The sequence below is a fragment of the Ranitomeya variabilis genome, chromosome 5 (assembly GCF_051348905.1).
Source record: "Ranitomeya variabilis isolate aRanVar5 chromosome 5, aRanVar5.hap1, whole genome shotgun sequence".
NCBI classification, from domain to species: Eukaryota; Metazoa; Chordata; class Amphibia; order Anura; family Dendrobatidae; genus Ranitomeya; species Ranitomeya variabilis.
Window position 1 is genome coordinate 48889095 of NC_135236.1, and position 23549 is coordinate 48912643.

Below are 23549 nucleotides of genomic sequence, written 5' to 3' on the forward strand. Positions count from 1 at the left end.
ATCATCAAAAAGTTAATTTATTTCAGTTCTTCAATACAAAAAGTGAAACTCCTATATTATATAGAGTAATTACAAACAGATTGATCCATTTCACTTGTTTGTTTCTGTTAATGTTGATGATTATGGCTTACAGCCAATGAAAACCCAAAAGTCATTATCTCCCTAATTAAAATAATTAACAAAAAACACCCACAAAGGCTTCCTAAGTGTTTATAAAGGTCCCTTAGTCTGTTTCAGTAACTCCACAATCATGGGGAAGGCTGCTGACTTGACAGATGTCCAGAAGGCAGTCACTGACACACTCCACAAGGAGGGGAAGTCACAAAAGGTCATTGCTGTCATCGTTGGATCGGTGTGTGTGACACCGATCCAACGATGCGTTCGCTTGTAACCAGGGTAAACATCGGGTTACTAAGCGCAGGGCCACGCTTAGTAACCCGATGTTTACCCTGGTTACCATCGTAAAAGTAAAAAAAAAAAAACAGTACATACTCACATTCTGGTGTCCGTCAGGTCCCTTGCAGTCTGCTTCGCGCTCTGACTGCCGGCCGGCCGGAAAGTAAGAGCAGAGCACAGCGGTTACGTCACCGCTGTGATCTGCTTTCACTTTACGGCGGCACTCAGTCAGAGCTTTTTAGTTTTACGATGGTAACCAGGGTAAACATCGGGTTACTAAGCGCGGCCCTGCGCTTAGTAACCAGATGTTTACCCTGGTTACCCGGGGCCTTCGGCATCGTTGGTCGCTGGAGAGCGGTCTTTGTGACAGCTCCCCAGCGACCACACAACGACTTACCAACGATCACGGCCAGGTCGTATCGCTGGTCGTGATCGTTGGAAAGTTGCAGAGTGTGACAGTACCCTAACACCTCAGCAGTGCCACAGGCTGATCGTCTCCATTGCACGCTGCATTGATTCAGTAATTGATGCCAAAGGAGCCCCAACCAAGTACTGAGGACATTTACTGAACATACATTTCAGTAGGCCAACATTTCGGATTTTAAAATAATTTTTCAAGCTGGTATTATAAAGTATTCTAATTTACTGAGATAATGACTTTTGGGTTTTCATTGGCTGTAAGCCTTAATCATTAACATTAATAATGACTCTGTAGAATATATGAGCTTCACTTTTTATATTAAAGAACTGAAATAAATTAACTTTTTGATGATATTCTAATATAGTGAGAAGCACTTGTACATCAATATACACCTGTAGCTGTTTGTTCTACTCTGTCAGTAAGTCTTGTGATTTTTCTTAAGGAAAGTTGTACAATTACATTACATTTTAGGAGTCGCTTATATTTTTTTAGTGAAGATGTAATGCTTAGGCGCATGGCTGCAATCTATGGGGGTCTGTAATGAATGAATACTCTCCATCCTGAAGGAAGGTCTGATCAGCACCACAATAGTTATGATTCCTCAGGCAAAGTCACTACTGCCCCCTGCTGCAGTACGGGGGATCACAGGGAGGGAAAGACCAGTAATGTCGGGTAATGCCGATAGTTCACGCCATTAGCCAGGCATCAGCAATCAATACCACATTACAGGCTCATGTGTGACCTCAGATATACCACCCGGCGGAGCGGAGTGGCTTCCACCGGGATTTTTTCCCCTTTATTCCCTAAGTGTTCTTGGATCCAGCCCTGAATCAGCAATTCTGAATATCATATTGGCTTAGGGTTACCAGATCAGAGATGGTAATTTTGACATACATTAATTATCCATGGTCTACATCAGCATATTCGACATCTGCAGTCCGGTGGTGTCCTGACATGATCTGACACCATTACCATCCCAGTATCACAAAGCTTTAACCTTCTGACACCAATCTGCGGGATCCTTGCACGTAAAGCAACCGTAGGGTATGTGCCCACCGCGTCTTTATTCATGCCGTGGTTTTCCTGCTTCAGGAAAAAAAGCTGGTGGTCTTTTCCCTGTAGTGACTTCGCCGGCACTATTGCCACCACGTGTTTTTGAGGCGGTTTTTCGGCTAGTTCCAAGCAGAATCTGCCTAGAAAAAAACAATGTGTGCTCATGATAACCCTTAAAGAGATGAGTGGAGGAACCTTGAGAGGAGCAACCATAAATTGGCCAACTTTGCCCCCAGGTCAGAGTTAGGAAAGAATTTCTGAGATACTGTAGTTACCAGGAAGGTTTATAAGATGTAGCTTAGGTCAGAATTTGGGGTTAACAGTCTGAAAAATGGGTCTTTTGCGTTGGGGAAATGTGAAAATATGTGGAATGAAAAAGTTGATTATGCTAAATTAGGGGGTGGCGAAAGGAGGATGAAAAGTTTACCAAGGTGGTCCTCAGCAGTAGGTGGTTGGACGGTTATTTGCCCAGTTGGGGTCCCTGTACATGTGCCGACGTGTTATTACCGCTCAATCTCCTGAACAGTCCTGCTATATTCTGCTGTGTCTCCTCTTTTTATTTTGCTTTCTAATTGTATTTTATTTTTCCCTGTGCAGAGGAGGTAATTCTGGCTGAAGATGACAGTGATGTGGAGAGACTTCCTTATGATGGTAATTCAACTCTTGATGAGGCCGATGGGCTGACATAGGAAAAGCAGTCAGTTATTCTATGAAGGGGACGAGACACCAGGACAGGCCTCTATACAGGAAGGCATCCATAGATGTCCGTACAAATGACATCGCTGTCTTACCAGCCCTCACCATGAATATATACATTCATATTGGCAGCTTCTGCCTATGAAAACAAAACACAAAGGATCAAGCATGTTGAATCCAATAGGCCCCACCCGTGCTTTCTTGGCCAAGTGTTCTGCCATGCACCTTAGATCTTTTGCCAGTTCCAACCAAAATTGACATTTCCAGCAGCATATTGCTACTTACCACCAACCCATAAAGGCGGCCATAGACTTTGTACAGCTGATGTCTAGTCATACCACCATATGTATACACGCTCAGTATGGCTGCCCATGAAGGTGGGAAAAAAGGGAAATGGTTGTAGCCAAATACCACCGGCGGCAGCTTATCTCCCTTTAGGACAAAATAATGGGTGACCCTGAAATTCAGTGTGCCCGGGCCTTCTTTCCCCCCACATCTGTCACCAGGGATGGTCGATCACCCCCATGCACAGTAGATAGCCGGCCAGTTGGACAAAAATCATCAGCTAATTCATATGACATTCATCTAATTTACGACCTTACACCTCCTGCGGCCATCGCAGGGTTCTGAATAGTGCAGATTCCATTGATCAAAATGTATAAATCTACTGTAATGTCTTGTTTATTAGTGATGAGCGAACTCAGATAAGGTGTTACCTGCTCCGGTGCTAACAGGGTGTCTTTGGCATGCTTGAAAAATATGTTTGAGTCCCCGCGGCTGCATGTCTCGGGCCTGTTAGACAGCCATAACACATGCAGGGATTGCCTGATTGTTAGACAGCAGTAACACATGCAGGGATTGCCTGTTTGTTAGACAGCCGTAACACATGCAGGGATTGCCTGTTAGATAGCAGTAACACATGCAGGGATTGCCTGTTTGTTAGACAGCCGTAACACATGCAGGGATTGCCTGATTGTTAGACAGCCGTAACACATGCAGGGATTGCCTGTTTGTTAGATAGCAGTAACACATGCCGGGATTGCCTGTTTGTTAGACAGCTGTAACACATGCAGGGATTGCCTGTTTGTTAGACAGCAGTAACACATGCAGGGATTGCCTGATTGTTAGACAGCAGTAACACATGCAGGGATTGCCTGATTGTTAGATAGCAGTAACATATGCAGGGATTGCCTGTTTGTTAGACAGCAGTAACACATGCAGGGATTGCCTGTTTGTTAGACAGCAGTAACACATGCAGGGATTGCCTGATTGTTAGACAGCAGTAACACATGCAGGGATTGCCTGATTGTTAGATAGCAGTAACATATGCAGGGATTGCCTGTTTGTTAGACAGCCATAACACATGCAGGGATTGCCTGTTTGTTAGATAGCAGTAACACATGCAGGGATTGCCTGTTTGTTAGACAGCCGTAACACATGTAGGGATTGCCTGTTTGTTAGATAGCAGTAACACATGCAGGGATTGCCTGATTGTTAGACAGCCGTAACACATGCAGGGATTGCCTGATTGTTAGATAGCAGTAACATATGCAGGGATTGCCTGTTTGTTAGATAGCAGTAACACATGCAGGGATTGCCTGTTTGTTAGATAGCAGTAACACATGCAGGGATTGCCTGTTTGTTAGACAGCAGTAACACATGCAGGGATTGCCTGTTTGTTAGACAGCAGTAACACATGCAGGGATTGCCTGATTGTTAGACAGCAGTAACACATGCAGGGATTGCCTGATTGTTAGATAGCAGTAACATATGCAGGGATTGCCTGTTTGTTAGACAGCCATAACACATGCAGGGATTGCCTGTTTGTTAGATAGCAGTAACACATGCAGGGATTGCCTGTTTGTTAGACAGCCGTAACACATGTAGGGATTGCCTGTTTGTTAGATAGCAGTAACACATGCAGGGATTGCCTGATTGTTAGACAGCCGTAACACATGCAGGGATTGCCTGTTTGTTAGACAGCAGTAACACATGCAGGGATTGCCTGATTGTTAGACAGCAGTAACACATGCAGGGATTGCCTGATTGTTAGACAGCCGTAACACATGCAGGGATTGCCTGATTGTTAGACAGCCGTAACACATGCAGGGATTGCCTGATTGTTAGACAGCCGTAACACATGCAGGGATTGCCTGTTTGTTAGATAGCAGTAACACATGCAGGGATTGCCTGATTGTTAGATAGCAGTAACACATGCAGGGATTGCCTGATTGTTAGACAGCAGTAACACATGCAGGGATTGCCTGTTTGTTAGACAGCCGTAACACATGCAGGGATTGCCTGTTTGTTAGACAGCAGTAACACATGCAGGGATTGCCTGATTGTTAGACAGCCGTAACACATGCAGGGATTGCCTGTTTGTTAGACAGCCGTAACACATGCAGGGATTGCCTGATTGTTAGACAGCCGTAACACATGCAGGGATTGCCTGTTTGTTAGATAGCAGTAACACATGCAGGGATTGCCTGATTGTTAGATAGCAGTAACATATGCAGGGATTGCCTGTTTGTTAGATAGCAGTAACACATGCCGGGATTGCCTGTTTGTTAGACAGCTGTAACACATGCAGGGATTGCCTGTTTGTTAGACAGCAGTAACACATGCAGGGATTGCCTGATTGTTAGACAGCAGTAACACATGCAGGGATTGCCTGATTGTTAGATAGCAGTAACATATGCAGGGATTGCCTGTTTGTTAGATAGCAGTAACACATGCAGGGATTGCCTGTTTGTTAGACAGCAGTAACACATGCAGGGATTGCCTGTTTGTTAGACAGCAGTAACACATGCAGGGATTGCCTGATTGTTAGACAGCAGTAACACATGCAGGGATTACCTGATTGTTAGACAGCCGTAACACATGCAGGGATTGCCTGATTGTTAGACAGCCGTAACACATGCAGGGATTGCCTGTTTGTTAGATAGCAGTAACACATGCAGGGATTGCCTGATTGTTAGATAGCAGTAACACATGCAGGGATTGCCTGATTGTTAGATAGCAGTAACACATGCAGGGATTGCCTGTTTGTTAGACAGCAGTAACACATGCAGGGATTGCCTGATTGTTAGACAGCAGTAACACATGCAGGGATTGCCTGATTGTTAGACAGCCGTAACACATGCAGGGATTGCCTGATTGTTAGACAGCCGTAACACATGCAGGGATTGCCTGTTTGTTAGATAGCAGTAACACATGCAGGGATTGCCTGATTGTTAGATAGCAGTAACATATGCAGGGATTGCCTGTTTGTTAGATAGCAGTAACACATGCCGGGATTGCCTGTTTGTTAGACAGCTGTAACACATGCAGGGATTGCCTGTTTGTTAGACAGCAGTAACACATGCAGGGATTGCCTGATTGTTAGACAGCAGTAACACATGCAGGGATTGCCTGATTGTTAGATAGCAGTAACATATGCAGGGATTGCCTGTTTGTTAGATAGCAGTAACACATGCAGGGATTGCCTGTTTGTTAGACAGCAGTAACACATGCAGGGATTGCCTGTTTGTTAGACAGCAGTAACACATGCAGGGATTGCCTGATTGTTAGATAGCAGTAACACATGCAGGGATTGCCTGATTGTTAGACAGCCGTAACACATGCAGGGATTGCCTGTTTGTTAGACAGCAGTAACACATGCAGGGATTGCCTGATTGTTAGACAGCAGTAACACATGCAGGGATTGCCTGATTGTTAGACAGCCGTAACACATGCAGGGATTGCCTGATTGTTAGACAGCCGTAACACATGCAGGGATTGCCTGTTTGTTAGATAGCAGTAACACATGCAGGGATTGCCTGATTGTTAGATAGCAGTAACACATGCAGGGATTGCCTGATTGTTAGATAGCAGTAACACATGCAGGGATTGCCTGTTTGTTAGACAGCAGTAACACATGCAGGGATTGCCTGATTGTTAGACAGCAGTAACACATGCAGGGATTGCCTGATTGTTAGACAGCCGTAACACATGCAGGGATTGCCTGATTGTTAGACAGCCGTAACACATGCAGGGATTGCCTGTTTGTTAGATAGCAGTAACACATGCAGGGATTGCCTGATTGTTAGATAGCAGTAACACATGCAGGGATTGCCTGTTTGTTAGATAGCAGTAACACATGCCGGGATTGCCTGTTTGTTAGACAGCTGTAACACATGCAGGGATTGCCTGTTTGTTAGACAGCCGTAACACATGCAGGGATTGCCTGATTGTTAGACAGCAGTAACACATGCAGGGATTGCCTGATTGTTAGACAGCAGTAACACATGCAGGGATTGCCTGATTGTTAGATAGCAGTAACACATGCAGGGATTGCCTGTTTGTTAGACAGCAGTAACACATGCAGGGATTGCCTGATTGTTAGACAGCAGTAACACATGCAGGGATTGCCTGATTGTTAGACAGCCGTAACACATGCAGGGATTGCCTGATTGTTAGACAGCAGTAACACATGCAGGGATTGCCTGATTGTTAGATAGCAGTAACACATGCAGGGATTGCCTGATTGTTAGACAGCAGTAACACATGCAGGGATTGCCTGATTGTTAGACAGCAGTAACACATGCAGGGATTGCCTGATTGTTAGATAGCAGTAACACATGCAGGGATTGCCTGATTGTTAGACAGCAGTAACACATGCAGGGATTGCCTGATTGTTAGATAGCAGTAACACATGCAGGGATTGCCTGTTAGACAGCCGTAACACATGCAGAGATTGCCTGATTGTTAGATAGCAGTAACACATGCAGGGATTGCCTGTTTGTTAGACAGCCGTAACACATGCAGGGATTGCCTGTTTGTTAGATAGCAGTAACACATGCAGGGATTGTCTGTTTGTTAGACAGCAGTAACACATGCAGGGATTGCCTGTTTGTTAGACAGCTGTAACACATGCAGGGATTGCCTGTTTGTTAGACAGCCATAACACATGTAGGGATTGCCTGTTTGTTAGACAGCCATAACACATGCAGGGATTGCCTGTTTGTTAGACAGCCGTAACACATGCAGGGATTGCCTGTTTGTTAGACAGCCATAACACATGCAGGGATTGCCTGATTGTTAGACAGCCGTAACACATGCAGGGATTGCCTGTTTGTTAGACAGCAGTAACACATGCAGGGATTGCCTGATTGTTAGATAGCAGTAACACATGCAGGGATTGCCTGTTTGTTAGACAGCCGTAACACATGTAGGGATTGCCTGATTGTTAGACAGCCGTAATACATGCAGGGATTGCCTGTTTGTTAGACAGCCGTAACACATGCAGGGATTGCCTGTTTGTTAGACAGCCGTAACACATGCAGGGATTGCCTGATTGTTAGACAGCAGTAACACATGCAGAGATTGCCTGTTTGTTAGACAGCCGTAACACATGCAGGGATTGCCTGTTTGTTAGACAGCTGTAACACATGCAGGGATTGCCTGTTTGTTAGGGAATCCCTGCATGTGTTGGGCTGTCTAACAGCCATGGGGGTCGAATATATTTTTTGAGCATGCCGAAGACCTTCGGTTAGCACCCGAGCATGCTTGGATAACGCCTTATAGGAGAATGTTCGCTCATCACTATTGCTTATGTTTAAATCTAGTGGTCAAAGACTATGGACACTTTTCACATGAAAATTGAATTTTACTTTTCTCACGTGGCTATGTTTCTCCCAATAAGGCTGCATTCACGTGTCCATGTTTCATGGTCCATGAACAGATAGCCATGCCGGGACTGACTACTGGTCTCCTGACCCAAACTACCATCCACACAGGCATATATAGGGCTGTTAGTGCAAGACAGGACACCTACGGTCAGTCCGGGCATTATGCTCTATATATGGACCATGAAACACAAACATGTGAATGCAGCCTTAAAGTAGCTCTCCTCCTCCTTCTCCTCCTCTTCCTATCAAAGTTTTTATCCTATTACTATATTGCAGTCACCATATTATGCAGCATTGTGTACTTACAATTGCTCATTTTACCTTTCTTCCCAGCTAATTCTTCTCTTTTCCATTAGGTCCATGACATCACGTGATTAAAAATTGACTAGCTGAATCCTTCTAAGCTCTGTGTAAAAACAGGAGCTCAATTTTCCTTGTATGAGTCTTGAGTCATCACTGCAAAAGTCTATGGCAGGGGGGAGGAGAGGAGCAGTTGGGTCTGGAGTTGGAGAGGGAAATGATAAATGCAGGGACAAGAGACTTCCTGTTTCCACGTAGAACAGAGAAAAGCGATGAATTTACCGCATAGAAAGGCAAAATAAGCAGTTGTTAGTACACAGCGCTGTATAATGTGATGATTGCAGTGTATTAAGAGGATAAAAACTTTGAGAGGAAGAGGGGATAACTTTCAGATAGCTGGGGGACTAAGTTCTGGGACCCTTAGTGATCTCCTGAACAAGGGCATGTGAATAAAGTGGTGGTCGATCATGCGTACCTTCTTTCCATTCATTCTTAATTGGACCACTGGGGATTGGCAAGTGCTACGTTCGGCTGGTCTTTGGCACTCCCATAAGAATGAATGGAGGAGCAGTGTGCATGATTGACCATTGCTATATTCACATGCCCCGATTCTCAGGGGCCCCAGCTGATTAACCCCCAGAATTTGGGAAGCTAGGCCCTATCCCATGGATAGCAGATAAGTTTCAACTTGAGAATTTTAGAATACCCCTTTAAAAAAGCTGAAAGTGAGGTCTGTGTGACCAGGTGTTGTTTCTTGCATTAGCACCCACATACCAGCAAAGTTTTGCACCTCTAGTGATTTCTCCCCCAGCTCATCTCCTGCCCTTTGTGAGGGCAGACACTAATGCTTAGCAGTTTGTGATTTCCTCCCCTGCCGAGTCTATGGTGGGTGCCCTCCTTTCTCTCTGCCTCATACGTGGCCTTTGATTTCCTCGTCTTCCTACCTACGGTATCTACACTTTGATATAGTGTAGTCTGTGTGTTCTGCTTTCCTTAAAAATGTGGATGCTTTTCCTAATATTTTATCATCACTGAATAATCTCTTCCCCCTCTGGTCTGCTATCTCTAACACTGGGAGAAGGGACAGTAGAGATGAGGAAACCAACACAACCAGAAAGACTGTGCTGTCAGGAGCAGCAGGACAGCCAGCTGTGTGAGGGAGTAGCACAGACTGCACAGCAGCACAATAATCCATTTTTTTCAAGGAAACCCGTCACCTGATTCACGCTGCCCAAACCAGAGGCAGCATGAATCATAGACTAGCTGCACGATTCTGATTCATGCTGCCCATGGTTTTCTCAGCATGAATCACGTGACACGTTCCTCTTAATGAAAACTACAATGTATTTAGAAAGTTGCCTCTTTTTGCACGTGGAACACAAATTAACAAAAGTGACTGCAAAGGTGTCCATAGCCGTTGATCTTAAGTACTTTTATCATTCGGCTTCTGCATTTATGGTCGTAGCATTGATAAGTACTATTGACTGTGTGTATTAATAAGGTGCATTAATACATAACTGAATATTTGTCTCCGTATCACAGGAGCCCTGCGGAGACCCACAATCAAGAAAAATAAGACAGAGCTACTGAACGCCGATGAAGGAGAGGAGGCAATTGGAGACATTGCTTCTGTGGGTACGTATGTGCCCAGCAAATAAGCTGCAAGTTGCACCATGGAACAAGAACAGATCCTTATAGGGGATCCCCACTTTGGACAAAGCCTTTTTATTAGAAGTGTTCCCTAATACATAGCTCACATTGAAATCAAAGAGCTACGTGCAACACAGATGCTGGGCCCCCAAAAGCCAGAGACGTGTTTGCCCCATTCTCTGTGCACCTCATAGATGAGGACCCTGAATGGTGGTCGCTGCATAATGGAGTGCATGGAAATTATTTTTTCAAATCAGATGACACCTTTAAGAATATAACTGATAATGATAGATAGGGACTAAATAAGAAAGAACTCTTAAAGGGAACCTGATATTAGCAATTACCCCTAGGAGTGCTTTATCAGCCCCCTACTACCCCCCTACAGAGGGGGCGTCAAGCACTGTCCAGAGGCGCCATCGGACCACTCGGCACTGATTATCATGCAGTAAGGATCAGTTATAAAAGGCCTTTTTTTAGGTATGCAGAATAGTGGTGATCTTATGAAGGGCTTACAGGAACACCGATAAAGTGGCACAAGCGTGGTGGACACAATTTATATACTGGTGACAGGTTCCCTTTAATGATGCCCGTATTATACTTACAGGCTAAATGTAGAGTATGTGTTTGAAATGATGGTTTATCTTCCCTGCTCTTCCTGCCTGCGGTAAGCGGACCAGTCTGAGACCGCTGTCAATCACTGCTGCTGTGCCCTGGGAGCATGCCCACTGCAGTGTGACTGACATCCCGGCGTCCTTCTTCCCTTCCTCCCTCCACTCATTGTACAAGTCTGGATTAGCGGTCTCGGACTAGTGCGCTATGTGGAAATTCACAATATTTGAGAAGATCATTGTTCTCGGCAGCGCATCGCCATGTGCCAGCAGCAGGTCCTGTGCTGACCGTGATCTATGACCTGCAGTGTGGTCAGCCCGTGTAATCAGAATATTAAATGTCCGCTGACTGACAAACAATGTCGGCCGGTGGTCATTTAACGCTACTCACTACATAGTGTAAGTACACCTTTACCTTTAGGACTGACTGAAGGTTCATCCTCAGAGGAGCTGGTCATCTCATTGGACGTATTCTTGATGAAGTAATGTCACTTAACCCAGCTAAATTCTTCGATGATGGCAATGTCCTTTTTTTTTGTTAATTTTTCTTGTTTATTTTGCCTTTTTACCTTACAGGCTCACCTTTTGCCCGTGCCAGTATTAAAAGTGCCAAGATGGAAAATTCCTCATATCTACACAAGAAGGAACGACGCTTACGTTTCTACATCCGGCGTATGGTGAAGACTCAGGCCTTCTACTGGGTGGTTCTAGGCCTTGTAGCACTGAACACGCTGTGCGTGGCAATTGTGCGCTACGACCAGCCTGAACAGCTAAGTAATTTTCTCTGTGAGTATCTTGCCACATTTGCTCACAAAGATTTTCGTTGCCTTTTTTAAATATATATATACTGTATATATATATATACAGTATACGGTATATGTCATCCAGGCAAACACCACCTTGGAGCCCAAAGGTCCAGATGTTGGCTTGTATCTGCCTGTTTAGGGTTTTTAATTAATAGTGATGAGCGAATGTACTCAGATAAAATGTTATCCGAGTATGTGAGTATGCGCGTGAGCTAACCGAGTGTCTTCTGCGCGCTCGAAAAATATGTTCGAATCACCGTATGTTCGACAGACACAACACATGCAGGGATTGTCTGTCGATCATATTTTTCGAGCGCACAGAAGACACTTGGTTAGCACCTGAGCATACTCAGATAACGCCTTAACCTAGCACATTCGCTCATCACTATTAATGAATTTAATTTGCTAGTTACAGCAACAGAGACAAATCTTTTTCCTAATAATTGTAGGTTTGCACCCTCTGTTAGGCCCCAGTTTAGTGTGTGACCCTCTCCATAAGCGTTACTTCGCCCCTACACACTCATCTGCTTCGGAATCATGCATCATTATCATGTTCTAGGGGCTCACAAATCTGAAAATCAGAGAGGAGCTTTTTTTATCCCTTTAACTAATGTTTGAATTAATTTTGTTTCCTTTTATGATGGGTAGTTCATGAAGTCACCAGTTTAATGAGGACATGTCATTGGATCAGAAGTGATCACTTTTTGCTCTTATTTTATTCCTGCTGTTTCACTTAGTTTTTAAAAAATCTGCAGTAAAATCTGCTGTGGATCTCTGCGGTTCCTCCAGAGTGACCATGGGCCTCTTGGCTGGTTCTCTAATTAGTGCTCTCCTTGCAGGATGTCAGTTTAGGTGGACGGCCATGTCTTGGTTGGTTTGCAGTTGTGTCATACCATTTTTAGATGATGGATTGAACAGTGTTCTATGAGATATTCAGAGCTTGGGCTATTTTTTTTATACCCTAACCTTGCTTTACTCTTCTCCACAACTTTATCCCTGACCTGTCTGGTGGGTTTCTTGGTTTCATGAAGCTGTCTGATGTCTAATGTTCTCACACAAACCTCTGAGGTCTTCACGGAACAGCTGTAGTTATACTGAGAATGAGTAAGGCTACGTTCACATTTGCGTTGTTGGGCGCAGCGTCGTCGACGCAACGCACAACGCATGTCAAACGCATACACAACGCAGCGTTTTTTGACGCATGCGTAGTCCTATACAATTGAAGATCCAAAACGCCCCCCAAAAAATACATTTAGTCAAAAGGCGCATGTGTCAAAAAACGCGGCTCAACGCAGGCAACTGCGCCCTATGCGTTTTTCATAGACACTAATGTGTTTTTTTGGCGCATTTACGACGCAGGTGCGTTGCATGCGTTTTTCTTCGGAAATGTGACGCATCAAAACTGCAACCTGTAGCGTCGTCTGCGCCCTGTCTGGTGCGCCAAAAAAACGCAAGCGTCATACAACGCATGACAACGCATACCGGCGCATGTCCATGCGCCCCCCATGTTAAAGATAAGGGCGCATGACACATGCGTCGGTATGCGTCGACGACGCTGCGCCCAATTACGCAAATGTGAACGTAGCCTAAGGGTACTGTCACACAGTGCCATTTTCATCGCTACGACGGTACGATTCGTGACGTTCTAGCGATATCGTTACGATATCGCAGTGTCTGACACGCAGCAGCGATCAGGGACCCTGCTGAGAATCGTACGTCGTAGCAGATCGTTTGGAACTTTCTTTCGTCGCTTGATCACCCGCTGACATCGCTGGATCGTTGTGTGTGACACCGATCCAGCGATGTCAGCGGGTGATCAAGCGACGAAAGAAAGTTCCAAACGATCTGCTACGACGTACGATTCTCAGCAGCGTCCCTGATCGCTGCTGCGTGTCAGACACTGCGATATCGTAACGATATCGCTAGAACGTCACGAATCGTACCGTCGTAGCGATGAAAATGGCACTGTGTGACAGTACCCTTACACACAGGTGGATTCAATTTGCTAATTATGTGACTTCTGAAGGTGATTGGTCACTCAGGGATTTATTTAGAGGTATCAGACAACAGGGGGCTGAATACAAATGCACGTCACAATTTTCAGATTTATATTTTTTAAATATTTAGAAATCCGAGTATTATTTCCTTTACACATCACAAATACTTGATACGTTGTGTTGGTATCACATAAAATCCCAATAAAATATATTTAAGTTTGTGGATGCAACGTGAAAAAATGTGTAAAAGTTCACAGGGTATGAATACTTTTTCAAAGTAATTTATATGTCTTGAAAGTGCTACACAAACATCAAGTATGCAATATAGAGCAAAAACATGTATAAGTTATATCAAATGTAGCCATTAAGCATGTACAATCCGGTATATGCAAATTAAGTATAACAGCTCTTTTACCAGATTTCAAAATACAAAATGCATACATTATTAATTAGGTCTTTAAGACCTGATGAGACTGATGAGATTTGCCGCCAAGATTTGCCCTGCATTTAGCTCTATCAATCTTCCCATCAACTCTGACCAGCTTCCCTGCCCCTGCTGAAGAAAAGCCCCTCCACCGTTTGTGATGGTGGGGATGGTGTTTTCAGGGCGATGTGCAGTGTCAGAAAGGCTGCACAATCATTTATGAAAGTTTAAGATATATCTCAATCCATCTAGCTTGACTGACAGCTCCCCAGCATCCCTCCTCTCTGATGCTCATTCTCCACCTACCTAGTCTGAATGACAGCTCCTCAGCATCCCTCTACCCTGCTGCTCATTGTCCACCAACCTAGCCTGAATGACGGCTCCCCAGCGTCCCTCCTCTCTGCTACTCATTCTTCACCTACCTAGTCTGAATGACGGCTCCCCAGCATCCCTCCTCTCTGCTACTCATTCTTTACCTTCCTAGTCTGGATGACGGCTCCCCAGCGTCCCTCCTCTCTGCTTCTCATTCTTCACCTACCTAGTCTGAATGACAGCTCCCCAGCATCCCTCTCTCTGCTACTCATTCCTTACCTTCCTAGTCTGGATGACGGCTCCCCAGCGTCCCTCCTCTCTGCTTCTCATTCTTCACCTACCTAGTCTGAATGAGAGCTCCCCAGCGTCCCTCCTCTCTGCTACTCATTCTTCACCTACCTAGTCTGAATGACGGCTCCCCAGCATCCCTCCTCTCTGCTACTCATTCTTTACCTTCCTAGTCTGGATGACGGCTCCCCAGCGTCCCTCCTCTCTGCTTCTCATTCTTCACCTACCTAGTCTGAATGACAGCTCCCCAGCGTCCCTCCTCTCTGCTACTCATTCTTCACCTACCTAGTCTGAATGACGGCTCCCCAGCATCCCTCCTCTCTGCTACTCATTCTTCACCTACCTAGTCTGAATGACAGCTCCCAGCTCCCCAGCGTCCCTCCACTCTGCTGCTCATTGTCCACCTACCTAGTCTGAATGACAACTCCTCATCGTCCCTCCTCTCTGCTACTCATTCTTCACCTACCTAGTCTGAATGATGGCTCCCCAGCGTCCCTCCTCTCTGCTACTCATTCTTCACCTACCTAGTCTGAATGACAGCTCCCCAGCGTCCCTCCTCTCTGCCACTCATTCTTCACCTACCTAGTCTGAATGACAGCTCCCAGCTCCCCAGCGTCCCTCCACTCTGCTGCTCATTGTCCACCTACTTAGTCTGAATGACAACTCCTCATCATCCCACCTCTCTGCTGCTCATTCTCCACCTACCCAGCCTGATTGACAGCTCCTTAGCGTCTCTCCACTCTGCTGCTCATTCTCCACCTATCTAGCCCGAGTGACAGCTCCTCAGCATCCCTCCTCTCTGCTGCTCATTCTCCACCCACCTAGCTTGATTAACAGCTCCTCAGCGTCCCTCCTCTCTGCTGCCCATTCTCCACCTACCTATCCTGAATGACAGCTCCTCAGCGTCCCACCTCTCTGCTGCTCATTCTCCACCTACCTAGCCTGAATGATAACTCCTCGATATCCCACCTCTCTGCTGCCCATTCTCCACCTACCTATACTGAATGACAGCTCCTCAGCGTCCCACCTCTCTGCTGCTCATTCTCCACCCACCTAGCCTGATTGACAGGTCCCCAGTGTCTCCTTTCTACTGCTCATTCTCCACGTACATAGCCTGATTGACAGCTCCTCAGCGTCCCTCCTCTCTGCTGCTCATCCTCCACCCACATAGTCTTATTGACAACTCCTCAATGTCTTTCCTGTCTGCTACTCTTTATCCACTCACCTAAGCAGATGACTGACAGCTCCTCAGATTTCCCCCTGCCTGCTGAGATCTTACACTGCACAGTACAAGCTGTAGTTGTAAATCAGAGAGGAAGGACAGAGAATGAATAAACTTGGATTTATAATCTCTCATTCTATAGCTGGACTCTTATAAAGCTCATTTTCATATCAGGATTACACAAGCATTCAGATATGGATTTTTACAGTTAGTACCCCAGTGTCATCGGGTCTAAGAAATCAATTTAATAATGCATAAAGTTTGTACTGTACAATCTGGTGACAGATCTGTAATCGTGATCAGTATTACATTGAGCCAGAGGGCAGTTATGTGTATTTCTTACATAGCATGCATTAGTGCTTTCTTTTGCATATTTGATACATACAGTACATTTGATAATTCTAGATACCAGTCTCACTCCTCCATTTAATGTTTTTAATTGTTTTATCATATGACAGTGTCTATTTTGTTACTACGAAATAACAAATTTGGATTATTTTTGAAAATTGTCTTATGTGCAGCCTCAGCCTACTCACAGTACACAGCAGTGACGGGTCCCAGGGCAGCATAATGGTCAAACAATCTGAAACTTTTCTGACCATATACCATTTATTCTATATGTATACTTCCAATTTTGACTTTATTTTCTTTATTTTTAGACTATGCAGAATTCATTTTCCTTGGGCTCTTTATGTCCGAAATGTTTATAAAAATGTACGGTCTTGGAACCAGGCCTTATTTTCACTCATCGTTTAACTGCTTTGACTGTGCCGTAAGTCTATAAAAATTACTTTTCTTTTTCTGATGTCATGTTCACATTTGACATTAAAGTAGAAACCTTTGATAAATTGCTGATACAGCAATCGTACCCTAAAACACGTGATTTTGGCTTTTTAGCTGAATTGTGCGCCAATATGAATTGCATATAATGCTTCTATCTATGTTATCAGGTTATCACTGGGAGCATCTTTGAGGTAATATGGGCAATGGTGAAGCCCGGGACCTCCTTTGGGATCAGCGTCTTAAGAGCCCTCCGCTTGCTGCGCATATTCAAGGTTACAAAGTAAGTATCAGAGCTACTGATATAAAACATGTGCCACAATCTCACCATGTGTCCTGAGGGTCCACCGATTTTGAAGTAATTATACTCATGGACATTGCTTCTAACATGTTCCCGTCCTGGAGTTGCAGTCATTTTACTAGTTTTTGTGGGTCCTCATTATCTTTTTTCCTTTCTGCTCAATTCACATATTAAATGTAAAATCAAATGGAGTAATAAAGACTCATATAAGGTTTGTAGAGAATGGTGCCTATCTCAAGCTTGTCCCATAAACATTGGTGGTACGAAGGTGCTCATGACTTTCCGTTTCGAGAAGCATCATAGCATTGCCCACCAAAGGAAAGGAGGACCAGTTTTAGGATAATACCGCCCATGTTTCCTGGAAAGTGATCTGTACAAGGGAGCTTATTTTTATCTAGCAACCATGTGTTTTCTTCTCCAGGTATTGGGCCTCTCTCCGTAACCTGGTAATCTCATTGCTCAGCTCAATGAAGTCCATCATCAGTTTGCTGTTCCTGCTCTTCCTTTTCATTGTGGTCTTTGCCTTACTGGGGATGCAGCTGTTTGGTGGACAGTAAGTAGTCACTGGGGAGCTCATAATACGCAATGTTGGTGCCAGATTCCTGCACAGGTACAGCTCAGCATTTGGGGACTGAGCAGAGGTTGTGGGACTCTTCTTCTTGCATGAGGGGGTTTGAGATGGATGGCAAGTTGGACACCATTCTCTTCATGTTTTCTGGTTTTGTTTACAGGTTTAATTTCACTGACAAAACCCCATCTACCAACTTTGATAATTTTCCTGCAGCAATAATGACTGTCTTTCAGGTATGAAATTCAGTAATTTCTCCCATACCTTTAGAATCTAAGAATCATAGAATGTTAGAATCATAGAATGTTAGAATCATAGAATGTTAGAATCAAAGAATTAAAGAATCGTAGAATGTTAGAATCATAGAATATTAGAATCATAGAATGTAAGAATAAAAGAATCATAGAATTGTACAATGTTAGATTCATAGCATGTTAGAATCATAGCATGTTAGAATCATAGAATGTTAGAATCATAGAATATTAGAATCATAGAATGTTAGAATCATAGAATATTTGAATTATAAAATCATAGAATGTTAGAATCAAAGAATGTTAGAATCATAGAATGTTAGAATCATAAAATCATAGAATGTTAAAATCATAGAATGTTAGAATCATAGAATGTTAGAATCAAAGAATGTTATAATCATAGAATGTTAGAATCATAGAATGTTAGAATTATAGAATCATAGAATGTTATAATCATAGAATGTTAGAATCATAGAATGTTAGAATTATAGAATCATAGAATGTTAGAATCATAGAATGTTAGAATCATAGAATGTTAGAATTATAGAATCATAGAATCGTAGAATGTTAGAATCGTAGAATCCTAGAACGTAAGAATCATAGAATGTTAGAATCACAGAATGTTACAATCATAGTCGTAGAATGTTGGAGTCATAGAATGTTAGAATTATAGAATCATAGAATGTTAAAATCATAGAATGTTAGAATCATAGAATGTTAGAATCATAGAATCATAGAATGTTAGAATCATAGAATGATAGAATCGTAGAATGTTAGAATAATAGAATCGTAGAATGTTAGAATCATAGAATGTTACAATCATAGTCGTAGAATGTTAGAATTATAGAATCATAGAATGTTAAAATCATAGAATGTTAGAATCGTAGAATGTTAGAATCAAAGAATTAAAGAATCGTAGAATGTTAGAATCATAGAATGTAAGAATAAAAGGATCATAGAATCGTAGAATATTAGTATCATAGAATATTACAATCATAGTCGTAGAATGTTAGAGTCATAGAATGTTAGAATTATAGAATCATAGAATGTTAGAAACATAGAATGTTAGAATCAAAGAATGTTAGAATCATAGAATGTTAAAATCAGAGAATTAAAGAATCGTAGAATGTTAGAATCATAGAATATTAGAATCATAGAATGTAAGAATAAAAGAATCATAGAATTGTAGAATGTTAGAATCATAGAATCATAGAATGTATGTATGTATCCCCTTCTCATGTACAGCACCATGGAATCAATGGTGCTATATAAATAAATAATAATAATAATAATAATAATAATAATAATGTTACAATCATAGAATGTTAGAATTATAGAATGTTAGAATTATAGAATGTTACAATCATAGAATGTTAGAATTATAGAATGTTAGAATTATAGAATGTTAGAATCATAGAATGTTACAATCATAGAATGTTAGAATTATAAAATCATAGAATGTTAGAATCAAAGAATGTTAGAATCATAGAATGTTAGAATTATAGAATGTTACAATCATAGAATGTTAGAATCAAAGAATGTTAGAATCATAGAATGTTAGAATCATAAAATCATAGATTGTTAGAACCATAGAATGTTAGAATTATAGAATCACAGAATGTTAAAGTCAAAGATTCATAGAATGTTAGAATTATAGAATCTTAGAATGTTAGAGTTGGAAGCGACCTCCATGATCATGGTGTCCAACTCCCTGCTCAATGCAGGAGCCACTAAACCATCTCAGACAGATAGATGTCTGTCCAACCTCTCTATCTTCAGCCAGCTGGCACTTTATTAACACTTTATTCTCTGTAACATCAGATACTGACTGGGGAAGACTGGAACGCAGTAATGTATGATGGCATCAAGTCTCAGGGAGGAGTGAAAACTGGAATGGTGTCCTCTGTCTATTTTATCATCCTCACCCTTTTTGGGAACTGTATCCTTATATTGAGTTCTACAAAATGTCAGATGTGTGTATTGTGAATCTAAAACCGAGGGTACAAACCAAGGATTATGGCACTCAAACTATGCAAAACGTTTGGGTTTGTGCTAAAAGACTTGAGATCCATAATAGTCTTCAACTTTTGCCATGGCCAATTCCATTATACCAGAGTGGTATACTTCCTATGGGAAGTTCTGTAGAAGGTAGTCCACCTCCAGGTAATGTATACAAAATAAGGTCAATGGAAAAAATATTCTCTTTAACCAGCGCTTCATAGACACACTGCTGAATGTCTTCTTAGCTATCGCTGTGGACAATCTTGCAAATGCTCAGGAGCTGACCAAGGTATGTTCTCATCTGTACGTGTTCTGTCCCATGCTGAAAAAGGCTGAGTTCACATCAAATCCTCCTCTGGTACAACCTCAGTACAAACACTGCGCCCCTGCCGGGAGCTTCATGGCCGAGCAGCTACACATCACCAAGCACAATGCTGAGCGTTGGATGGAGTGGTATAAAGCCGCCACCACTGGAGTCTGGAGGAGACGACTTGTTCTGTGCAGTGGCGGATCACACTTCTCTATCCGGCGTCTGGGTTTGGTGATTCCAGGAGAACGTTACCACCTGACTGCATTGTGCCGCTGTACAGATGGTGGAGGAAGATGATTATATGGGGCTTGTTATCAGAGCTTGGCCTCTTAGTTCCAGTGAAGGGAAATCTTAATACTTCAGTGCCATAGAAAATATTAAGATCTCTGAAGTCAATAGTGAGGGAGGCATTTATTCTCCTCACTAGTGGCTTCAGAAATCTTAAATTCTATGCATACAAATTTTAGTCAATTGTAGGAACAGTTTGTGGTATGCCATTTTCTGTTTCCCAAGACTGTGCCCGGTGCACAAAGCAAGAACTGTAAAGATAAGGTTGTAAGAATTTGGTGTGTAAGAACATGATCTGTCCTCAACCCCAGGAAACACCTTTGGTCCTCTCCTCCACCATTGGGTCTGACCTCAAAAAATGCTCTTCTGGATGAATAGGCAAAAATTCCCACAGACACCTCCAAAATCTTGTAGAAATCCTTCCCAGAAGAGAGGAAGCTGTTATAGCTGCAAAGTGACCGACTCCATATTAATGACTATGAATTCACATAGGGAAGTCAGAAAAGCTCCCATAGTTGTAATATGTAGATGTCCCAATCTTGTTGCCCACATGTATTTATGTTGTGCACACATTGAAATATATTATAGGATGAGCAGGAGGAAGAGGAGGCAGCTAATCAGAAATTAGCAATGCAAAAAGCAAAAGAGGTGGCAGAAGTCAGTCCCCTGTCAACTACCAATATGTCTATAGCAGCGTAAGTACTCACTCTCCAGTGTCAGTGATTTTTCTTTGCATGTTTGAACCTGTCTGGCTAACTGTTTACCTACGTCATATCGATTTATCTATATCTGTATGTCTATCCACCTATCTACCTTGCAGGAAAGAAAAGCAGAAGAACCAGAAGACCAATATGTCTGTTTGGGAGCAACGTACAAGTGAGATGCGTCGACAGAACTTGATGAATAGTCGGGAAGCCCTCCACAGTGAAATGGATCCTGAGGAGCGCTGGAAGATGTCCTTTCTACGTCCAGATGTCAAGACACATTTGGACCGTCCACTTGTTGTGGACCCCCAAGAAAATCGAAACAACAACACCAATAAAAGTCGACCAGGAGAAAGTAAGACACCTATGGAACAACGTTTATCCCACCAGCGAGCAGAAGACTACCTGCGTAAACAAGCGCGGTTTCAGGAGCGGGCAGGCCGAGCATACGACATGGGTCAGGAATCAGGTCGTAGACCACGGAGTAAGGAGCAGGACATTAGTCGCGAAAGTCAGGATCTAGGTTTTCAGGAAAGGACAGGAGAAATGGATGGCGGAGTGCGTCCGCCACAGGATCCACCCAGGAGACATCGGGGTGGGGGAAGCAAGGAAAGCAGAAGTGGTTCACCACTTCCACGTGGGGATGGAGATCATCGTAGACATAGACAACATCGCAGAACTGGGGAAGATCCTGAGTATTTACCAAGCAGTGGCGGAAGGGGAGGAGCAGGCGGAGGAGAAAGAAGAACACGACACGTGAGGGAGGGGGGGAGAACAAGGGAGGCTGGCGGTGGAGGAGGAGAGACTGAAGGACCTGATGGTGAAAGGAGAAGGAGGCACCGACACACCGCACAGTCCACCTATGAAAATGATGTGAAGAGAGATGGAAGAGACGATAGAGAGAGGAGGCATCGGAGAAGAAAGTGAGTACTGTGTGGTTATTCTAACACTAAGGGTGTAATAATCGTGTATGGTGACTTAAGAACTACATTCTGAAATAACATATACTCTAAGGTGTATTTCCATGTTTAAAATAAATATGCATAATGAAAACCGCTCCAAAATACTAAAAAGTATTAATAGCTGTAGAGACATATTTTTTTATTTCTGAACTCCCCTGTTATAAAGGCACCTATACACATAAGACTAATGTTGGCTGAACTAATGTATGGGGGCTTTCCGACTCTCTTTAGTGAGATGACATCAGGAAGGGGAGGTAGGAGGGTGGGAGAGGTTTGCATCTGGCGTGTCCAGTCTTGGACTGCCGATGCTCCTGTTGTTCCTGAAATAAGCCACTGCCAGAGGATTCTGGCAGCAGTTGTCTCATAAAGAAAGTGGCAAACCCTTGCAAGGATCGCAAGTTTGACTAGCTAAGTAACTAAACCGACGACCAGCTCTGGGGAAGTGGTATCTGGATTGACCGCAACCTGATCCTATCCGCAAACAACTATAGGCAGCCGTGGAACGTTACCTGGAAATCCTAGACGTCTCTTCACGGTCTGAGAAACTACCTATTCCTAGAGGGAAAGTAAAGTCCTTACTTGCCTCAGAGAAATGACCCCAAAGATATAGAAAAGCCCCCCACAAATATTAACGGTGAGTTAAGGGGAAAGCACAAAGGCAGAGATGAAATAGATTTAGCAAATGAGGCCCGCTAACACTAGATAGCAGAAAATAGGAAGGGAGCTGTGCGGTCAATAGAAAACCCTAAGCAAAATATCCACGCAGAGATTGCTCGAGCCCCCGCACCAACTAACGGTGCGGGGGAAGCAACTCCGTACCCCAGAGCTTACCAGCAGCAAGAACTCACATATTAGCAAGCTGGACTAAACTCATCATACACTGAAATCATATTGCAGACTGATGAGCAAAAAATAATCAAACAGAAACTTAGCTTCTCCAGAAGAGACTGAAAACGAAGATAATCAGGGGAGATCAGAATAGCACTGAATACATCGACAGCCGGCAACAAGTGGAGGTGAAGCAGAGCTAAATAGGAAACTCCCTAGTGCATAACGAGGCAGCTGATCCAGCCACAGATCCGCAGGATAACAAACAAAGCCACCAGGGGGAGCCCAAAAACAAAACTCACACAATACCACCTGTGACCACAAGAGGGAGCCCGAAAACAGAGTTCACAACAGTACCCCCCCCCCTTGAGGAGGGGTCACCGAACCCTCATCAAAAACCCCCAGGGCGATCAGGGTGAGCCACATGGAAGGCACGAACCAAATCAGCCGCATGAACATCAGAGGCGACAACCCAGGAATTATCCTCCTGACCATAGCCCTTCCACTTAACCAAATACTGAAGCCTCCGTCTAGAAATACGAGAATCCAAGATCTTCTCCACCACGTATTCCAATTCTCCCTCAACCAGCACAGGGGCAGGAGGCTCAACCGAAGGAACCACAGGCACCACATACCTCCGCAACAACGACCGATGGAACACATTATGAATAGCAAACGATGCTGGGAGGTCCAAACGAAATGACACAGGGTTAA

General features: G+C 43.5%; 1 protein-coding gene and 1 long non-coding RNA gene across 7 annotated transcripts in view; one reads left to right on the forward strand and one right to left on the reverse strand.

The window, feature by feature from the left end:
* CACNA1A (calcium voltage-gated channel subunit alpha1 A) overlaps positions 1-23549 on the forward strand; it is a 351768-nt gene that overhangs the window by 157431 nt on the left and 170788 nt on the right. The window contains exons 9-19 of the mRNA XM_077261846.1: positions 2468-2521; positions 10078-10170; positions 11370-11579; positions 16502-16614; positions 16793-16905; positions 17345-17476; positions 17655-17727; positions 19564-19681; positions 19965-20032; positions 20930-21036; positions 21162-21968. Coding sequence (XP_077117961.1) covers positions 2468-2521; positions 10078-10170; positions 11370-11579; positions 16502-16614; positions 16793-16905; positions 17345-17476; positions 17655-17727; positions 19564-19681; positions 19965-20032; positions 20930-21036; positions 21162-21968 — 1888 coding nt within the window. The remainder of the gene's footprint in view (positions 1-2467; positions 2522-10077; positions 10171-11369; positions 11580-16501; positions 16615-16792; positions 16906-17344; positions 17477-17654; positions 17728-19563; positions 19682-19964; positions 20033-20929; positions 21037-21161; positions 21969-23549) is intronic.
* The window catches only part of LOC143774355 (uncharacterized), a 308203-nt gene that overhangs the window by 23369 nt on the left and 261285 nt on the right, over positions 1-23549 (reverse strand). The gene's annotated exons all lie outside the window — the stretch shown is intronic.